Source organism: Conger conger, chromosome 3 (assembly GCF_963514075.1).
Source record: "Conger conger chromosome 3, fConCon1.1, whole genome shotgun sequence".
Classification (NCBI taxonomy): domain Eukaryota; kingdom Metazoa; phylum Chordata; class Actinopteri; order Anguilliformes; family Congridae; genus Conger; species Conger conger.
In genome coordinates, this window is record NC_083762.1 from 75,497,683 (window position 1) to 75,506,558 (window position 8,876).

Below are 8,876 nucleotides of genomic sequence, written 5' to 3' on the forward strand. Positions count from 1 at the left end.
CGTTTACTGTCCCCCTGCGGATGGACAGAGAGAGAGAGAGAGAGAGAGAGAGAGGGGGCCAGAGTGAGCTGCATACCCCTCTTTCCTGGTGAGAACATCTTAAAGAAAAGCCAGCACAGCCCCTCTGAATCACATGAAAGCAGAGGGCAGGCCCCGGAGTCCAGGGCCGCGGGCTGGAAGTGCCTGCATCAAGATGCTGAACCACAGCAAAGCTGAATCGCAAGGGGCTCCAGCTTCCTCTCAGCGCTGAGCCACAGAGGCCTAATTACCCTCACATTCACAAATGGGAAAAGATTACAGCGCATTTAATTAAGAGGCCACCTGTGTGGGACGGTTTTTCGGCTCTAAATGTGAAGCTCGGTGCTGCTCTTCCTTGCCGACGTCTTGGACACGAGTCAAATTGTCCCTTTTCCAAATCCTCACATCACTGACCATATTAACACCATATGCATTATTGCGCAATAAACAAACAAAGTACATCAGGCAAATTAAGTGGAAAGCATTTGGTTTCGTTTTCGAATAGCATTAGTGTCCATTTGGCACCAGGGACTGTTCTGCGGAAATATTTTGTTAGAGGGTAATATCTACGGCATCATAAAAGTAATATATACAGACAGTGGGTGGAAGCATCTAAATCGGGGGTCGTTCCGGATCGTTCCGGGTCACGGGGAGCGAGCACGGGGGGCCACAGGGCCACAGTCCCGCTCGGCGTCGATGTCGATGAGTTCGCACAGCGGTCACCGAGCCACGTCCACAGCCCCCCGGGCCTCCGGACGAAACCACACGGAAATTAAATTCTTATTTTCCAGGCACTGATCTCGTCCTGCTGTCGCCCACAGGACGGGGGCGACGGCGGAGGCTGCCTCCCCCAGAGGAGCGCTGTCAAACCGGGCAGCGGCCCCTCCGTATGACGGCCTTCCGCAGAATAAAGCTCCAAAGAACCTAATCACTGTGGGAGGTGCAGTCCCAACCCCGAAGCACTCCGTCAGTGACTGCAGCCTTTGTGTGGGCCCATTAGACTTCCAGGATGATTTTACGGCTGCAAATGAATTTAAGGAAGATTCTTCGGATTCAAAAGCCCATGAAGATAGATAGAAATATGTGAGCGCAGTATCCTCATTTGCGAAAGTGCAGGGGAGAGGCAGGGGCAGAGATTTAATCAAATGCACAGTCACTTTAAGGGCACAGAATTCAATCAGACCAAAACCAGATTAGTCCCGCACAGCGTCACCTTAAAGTCACGTTTTCCCTTTCGTAATGAGACACGGTGGCGGACGGCAAAGGGTTTGAGCCAATGAGAATGAGTTTTCACGGTTTTCACCGTCTGATTGGTCAGGCTGTTGTAAACACACGCCCAGGCCCTTTCATGCATTTGGGTCTGGCTAAATCCAGCTTGATGCTATTGTACGATTCTGAAAATAAATAACGTGATAAAAATAAATGAAAACACAGACGGGGTAGCTGACCTTGAAGACCACAAGGTCGTGAGGGCCATCCTGGAGAACTGTTCCGTCCTCCTTCATCAAACGCACGAAGGCCATCGCAAAGTTCTTCTCACTCTTATCCTTGGCTGAGAGAAAGGAAGAAAGAAAGATAGAAAGAAAAATAGAAGGATCAATAGGGAGAGAGAGCAGGGGGGAGAGAGATGGGAGTCAGAAAACGTTGTTTACATTGCTATTCTCTACTCGTCGACTTTGAGTAATTTCTTTGCAAACACAATGCTATAATTGCCATTCCAATAAATCCATTTGAAAGGAAAAGTGTAATTGAGTGGAGAGGGAGAAACAGAGCATCAGGGAGAGTTGTCTAGCTGCAGCTGGCCTCAGTCCAGGCCACAGTCTGTGCCCCAAAACAGGCTGCTGAATACTGTGTCCTCAAAATATGTACTACTAAACATACAAAATATAAACCAGTAAGTGATGTGCTTCTGAATGCAGACCGTGAGCACACTCGATGAGAAAGTTGTTAAGTAGGCAAAATTTTCTCTCAGTGCCGTGTACTTTCATACACACATTTCCAGGGTTTGCTGAGTGTATCGCGAGCGGAAACTTTTCCGAAAGAAAAGCACACTTTCCAGGAGCTCCCGCAGAGAGGAAGAGGCAGAGCCATCTTTGGGTCCAATCACAGTACACAGTAGATCATAGAGGAAGAGGCAGGGACACTTACCCTTGGAAAATAGGATGGAGGATACATTTTATAATGTTTTACATTTTTGCCATTTGGCAGACGCTTTTAATCCGAAGCCACTTACAAGTACATAGGTTCTTCCACAAGGATATATCGCCAGTACGTTTAGTAGACAGCACATATTTTGAGGACACAGTAGTTTTGGGCATGCCCACACTCAGCAAAACCCTGGAAATACATATATCAAGAACACAACATTTCGAGAAAGTTTTCGCCAACTTAACAAACGTTCCTATCCGGTGCACTCAGTTTACATATTCAGCAGTGGGCAAGTCAGCCGTTTCAGAAGGAAAGCACTCACACTCCTGCGATGAGCGGTGGCGGAACATGAAGCGCAGGTGAATCCGCTGCATCTCCTCCAGAGGGATCGCCACCTAGTGGCGGGAGGACATTATGACAACACGTACACAATTTAGCCGCGGCTAACACGCAAACTTCAGTGTCTATTCCGGGTCATTATGAAGAATGAAAAAAATAGTACAACTGCAATTATACAAGTGCAAAAATAGCACAACAGCAAATATGCATGTCCTATTGTGCATTCATTTTCTTGTGCCAAACAACAGATCATTAGCAATGTTTTAAGGAGTTGCCTTTGAAGTAGTCTTCATAATTATTCAGTTCAGTTCTATGATCTAAATATATCTCAACAGGACGATAGGTGGTTGTCCATTACAATATGCAGAGACAGCGTTGAATAAAAACAAAAGCTAAATATGACGAGGCACGTGCACATTAATTATATAAAGCTACACGGGAGCTTATGTTAAGTTAACAACCTCTGATACACAAGAATCCATCAGCCAAGCACGCCTTCCATAAAATGTCCCGTTATGGAAATAAAACTCAGCGCTTGCTTGCGAGCAAGGGATGCGAACAGGTATGGCCTTGAAAGATAATGAGATACATCGCCTTCGCCAGGTATTGGGAGCATACTTTAATAATAAAATCCTGGCAGGCACCTATGACCGAAAACATAAGCGCACCGAGGCGTGTTATGCCTCTCCGGGGAACAGACTGAGTAATAAAACTGGGCTAGTTGGCGTGTCCCACAGCAAACACTTTCAGCTTCACGTGTCACCCATGCAAATTATTTTCCAGCTCAAGCGGAGCTCTCCGCGACGCTCGAAAAATGTCACAGTGACGGAGAGGGTTGTCATTTTCAGTTGACCCGCTCTTTCTTTCCAACTGTCTGCTCTTTTTCTACGCCCCCATTCCCGCCGTTTCCCATTCGTTTGTGTCCTTGTCCCAGGGTTTATCGTCTCTCGTGGGGAGACAGAAGTGGAACGCGTGTTACTTTTCTGAGGATTTTGGGGTAAAAGTCTCACCTTGAAGGTCTCCATCCAGCGTGGCTGCTTAACCTGGTAGTAGATGACAGATCTGTACTCGTTGACAGGCTTGTCTCCCGCTCCCACACAGATGGAGTTCTGGGGTAGAGACAGAATCACACAATGTGACACCACAGCCAGCTACATCTGTGCATGTTCCCCAAAACCCACTCACACCACACAGCCCCACCAAAACCCCCCACACCACACAGCCCCACCAAAACAAACACCACACAGCCCCACCAAAACAAACACCACACAGCTCCACCAAAACAAACACCACACAGCTCCACCAAAACCCCCCACACCACACAGCTCCACCAAAACAAACACACCACACAGCCCCACCAAAACCACCCACACCACACAGCCCCACCAAAACTACCCACACCACACAGCTCCACCAAAACTACCCACACCACACAGCCCCACCAAAACTACCCACACCACACAGCCCCACCAAAACAAACACCACACAGCCCCACCAAAACAAACACCACACAGCCCCACCAAAACCACTCACACCACACAGCCCCACCAAAACCACTCACACCACACAGCCCCACCAAAACCCCCCACACCACACAGCCCCACCAAAACAAACACCACACAGCCCCACCAAAACCACCCACACCACACAGCTCCACCAAAACCCCCCACACCACACAGCCCCACCAAAACAAACACCACACAGCCCCACCAAAACCACCCACGCCACACAGCCCCACCAAAACCCCCCACACCACACAGCCCCACCAAAACCACCCACACCACACAGCTCCACCAAAACCCCTCACACCACACAGCCCCACCAAAACCCCCCCACACCACACAGCTCCACCAAAACCCCCCACACCACACCACTCTCTCCAATGGACAGTGGGAAGCTCATGCAGCCCTGGATAAGGACTAAACGCAATGCAGACCTTTATGCCAGCTGCCATCAGACTCCGTAATGAGCACTCGAGCTGAGTAAAATTAAACATATCACAGTAATATCTATTTATTGCCCATGTATTATTCATCGTGTGTATCTGGGATAAAAACTTCGACACACACTCTCTCCCATCCCCTAATCTTTACATTTCAGACCCTCTCTCTCGGCTTTTCACCCCCATCCCGCCAAGGCCCCCCTGCCCTCCCCACTTTACGCTCTCTCACTCCCTCTCATCTTCTAAATCCCATCAGCCACAGCCCTTCACCCCCCATAGTGCCTCTCAGTCCTCCTGCTCTCCCCCCAGAGCAGGCAGTAATGGACCCCTATGGCCACAGATCAGCTCCACCTGGGCCCTACTCAAGCTGTGTGTGACATGGGGTTTCCCCACTGGAGCTGTGGCTGTGGGCAGAGTGCTTCCTCTGGCCTGAAGCCACTTTCAGCAGGAGGCCCTGCTCCTATCCCAAAACATGCAGATTCCTTCATTCTCCTTCTCCCCCTGCGAGTGGAGGGGTTCACCAAGTTCACCGACTCTTACGCACGCATACAAACATAGCACAACCCCACACTCAAAACATTCTACAAAACACACACCCACACACAATCATACACACACAGCCTCCCAGGACCCTGACCCCACCACATTAGAAGAGGAGGTTGACGAGAGACAGGAAGAGGAAGTGGATGAGGAACAAGAAGAGGAACAGGAAGAGGAAGTGAATGAGGAACAGGAAGAGGAAGTGGAGGAGGAACAGGAAGAGGAAGTGGAGGAGGAACAGGAAGAGGAAGTGGAGGAGGAACAGGAACAGGAAGCGGAGGAGGAACAGGAAGAGGAAGTGGAGGAGGAACAGGAAGAGGGAGCTGAGGAGGCGTTCTCACCGGCACCACCTTGCCCTCCTCGTCGCACACCCACATGATGACCTCCACGTTCTTCTGCGTGGTCTTGTTGTACTTGTCGAAGTCGCCGGCCGCCAGCGTCAGGTAGATGTCGTTGCGCACGTCGCCGGGCATGATGATCTCGGGGAAGCCCAGCTTCCGGGCCACCACGGTGCTGCGGTCCACCAGGTGGGGGTACTCCTTCCGAATCTGCAGGATGTCCCCCACCAGAGCCTTCATCGTCACCCACAGGCCTGGAGAGCACAGGAGGGCTCAGTCACTCATTACATTACAGTACATTACACGACATTACAGTCCTTTAGCAGATGCTCTTATCCATTATTACAATAAAGTCCAAATCAGAACCAGGGACCAAGTGCGCTGAAAACCCTAGAGAGAAGTACGGTTCCACGTGCTAGTGTGATCACACAGATAAAAACTTGAACCCTTGTTGAATAAACTGACCAAGCAGTAAAAATCATTTCATGATAAATCATTACAGTCATTAAGCTGACGCTTGTTTCCAAAAACGACTTGCAGCTGATTAGACTAAGCAGGGGCCAATCCCCCATGGAGAAATGTGGGGTTAAGGGCCTTTCGCAAGGGCCCAAGAGCTGTGCAGACAGCATCATGGCTACACTGGGGCTTGAACCATCAATGTCCTGTACCTTAACCGCTAGGCTACAGGCCGCAGACAGAATAACGACAGTATATGGGACACACTGATGAGACTGAGAGGGGGAACAACCTTGTCCTCCGCTGTCTCCTCGAGCCGTCGTCACTTTGTTAAGCAGAGTGTGCAGGAAGTCATTCTCCGCCACAACCCTATAGAGAATACACACACACGCCAAACATGCAGTAACACACAGTAACACACACACACACACACACGTATACACACACACACAACCACATGCAAGTACACACACAGAAACACGAACACAAGCACACACGAACAACATTTCAGTTACAAAAACCTTTGCCTTTGATGATATGCAAATGATGATAGTTATGAATTTAGCCCCCACAGAGAAAGAAAGATTTTAACTGCCATAAAGAAAACCACACAGTAATAATTTGGTTATGAACCAGAACAGAAATCTATATGCCAGCTTCAAGTGGTAGCTATGAACCAGTAAACAGTATAAAACATTGCAGTATAAAAGCAACGTTTTATCTGGAATGAAGGGAAAATTGTATGTATTGTAAAGTACAAACAAACTTTATAGTTGTCGGATACGAGAGAAATCCATGGCAATCAACACCATCAAAATGTGTGAAAATTCTCAATTAAAACATTAGTCAGGCTCAGTAATCCATCCTACTTATCTTAATTAAATGCCATGCAGTGGAAATGTGTGAAACGGATTTCTTTTTATATTTGTTCATATGTAAATACTTTTTGTGCCTTTGAATTGATAAAAAGCAGGGCTCCAGCATATGTTCATGTAATTATCATGAAAATAAAATATTTTTCCACTGTAAGACAGCAGAGGCTGTGCCTATATATATATATATATCAGAACTTCTCTTCTGAGAGTTGCACTTCATCACAAAATGTCCGGAAGGAGGGAAGTAAGAGACACTAACTTAGTTTCCCAAAATAACACAAGATCAATCTACAACTCCCTGTCCTTCTGGTGAAAGATCAATCTGCAACTCCCTGTCCTTCTGGTGCAGGACCAGGTTAGACAAATTACCGACGTTCAATGGAGAGAGTTCTGCGGTAATGTCAGTCACACACACACACACACACATACACACACTCACACACCCAAACACACACTTACACACTCGCAAACACACACACACACACACACACACTCTCTCCCTCTCTCTCACACACACCTAAACACACTCTCTCATACACACTCACACACACACGGACACAGGAACACACACACTCTCTCTCACACACACACACACACACACACACACTCTCTCTCTCTCTCGCTCTCTCTCTCACACACACACACACACACACACACACACTCTCACACACACACATACACTCTCTTTCTCTTTCTCTCTCTCTCTCTCTCTCTCACACACACACACTCTCACACAGAAGCACACAATCCACAACTAGAATATTATATTATCGTAAGACAGGAGGAGGAGGAGGAGGAGGAAGAGGAGGAGGAAGAGCCTTACGGGAAGAAGGGGATAAAGTACTGTTTCTCCTCATCACACTCCGTCTTCCCTTTGATGAGGTCACTGATGTCCATCACTGCGTGCAGAGCAGAGGGGAGACAGAGGAGAACGGTATTAAACATAACGTGAACTCGCAGCGTGACGACCTCAGGACTGAGCGAGCCGGTTGACCCGGCGCGGGCCGGTACGGTACCTGCGACACCGAACGGTCGGCGCAGACCCTGAGTGGACTTCTTCGTGTTGGTCTCCTTCAGGTCCATGCGTCCCACCCGCACAATCTGACAGATCAGGTAGATCTTCTCCCTGCTCAGATCTTTGTTCCCCAGGTCCTGGGAGAGAAAGAGACAGAAAAATTAAACCAGTTCTTAGAACAAACAAACCAAGAACTAATATGCTAGGGGCGGCCTGTAGCGTAGTGGTTAAGGTAAATGACTGGGACACGCAAGGTCGGTGGTTCTAATCCCAGTGTAGCCACAATAAAATCTGCACAGCCGTTGGGCCCTTGAGCAAGGCCCTTAACCCTGCATTGCTCCAGGGGAGGATTGTCTCCTGTTTAGTCTAATCAACTGTACGTCGCTCAGGATAAGAGTGTCTGTCAAATGCCAATAATGTGATATAAATCACACCTGGGTCAGATATGCAAATGTTCTGGATTTGAATATTTTGCTACCGTTGCATGAGGTTGTCTGGTGTATTGGAACCTCTGAAATATTCTCAAAAAGTGCAAACCCTACCTTCTGGTCCTCTTGGGTGGCTCAACTGCACCAGGGAAGATCAGTTGAGCATAGAAAAGTATTTGAATCCAAAACGATTAGGTATCTGACTCAGGTCTGATATCAATGTACAAAGGGAATGGGCGCAACACCAGTCCAAAATTATGATTTATGTGTTATATGTTCCTTTCCCAATAGCCCCCCAAAAAAAAACCTCATGAATTTCACTTCCAATTATCCAAAGTGCTGGCAAGAAATGAACTGTCTAGCATGACAGATATTATTTACAGACAAATTGTTTTCCAGAATGAAGAATCAGCGTGCATAGCCTCACTATAGAGTGAAAGAACGCCTGGTTACCCAGAGAGGACAGGTTCTGCTTGTGCTGCGGGCGATAACAAGCCGAAAAACATATAACAAGCTTGAGAACATCTAATTAAATGAAGTTCCCATTGATAGCACACGCCATCGTAATTCCCGATCGTGTTCATATTAAATTGGACCGTTTAAATGAATAATTCATTGCCCCCCCGCCCACCGCAATTACTTACTGTGAAGACAACCTTCAAGTTGTTGAGCATGTCAATTTCCTTGGGAAAACCTTTACTTCCCCACCTCACCAGATAGTTCTCACTGTGAGGAGAGAGGAGGAGAGGTAAAACTGAATTATACAGTATATGTTTG

The 8,876-nt window shown here is 47.8% G+C and overlaps 1 protein-coding gene across 1 annotated transcript in view; it reads right to left on the bottom strand.

Annotated features, from left to right (window-relative positions):
* The window catches only part of LOC133124959 (dedicator of cytokinesis protein 2-like), a 113,357-nt gene that overhangs the window by 91,812 nt on the left and 12,669 nt on the right, over positions 1–8,876 (bottom strand). The window contains 9 exon segments of the mRNA XM_061236572.1: positions 1–14; positions 1,467–1,570; positions 2,489–2,561; positions 3,516–3,614; positions 5,329–5,579; positions 6,074–6,150; positions 7,480–7,555; positions 7,673–7,808; positions 8,744–8,825. The exon segment at positions 1–14 is cut by the window's left edge and continues 173 nt beyond it. Coding sequence (XP_061092556.1) covers positions 1–14; positions 1,467–1,570; positions 2,489–2,561; positions 3,516–3,614; positions 5,329–5,579; positions 6,074–6,150; positions 7,480–7,555; positions 7,673–7,808; positions 8,744–8,825 — 912 coding nt within the window.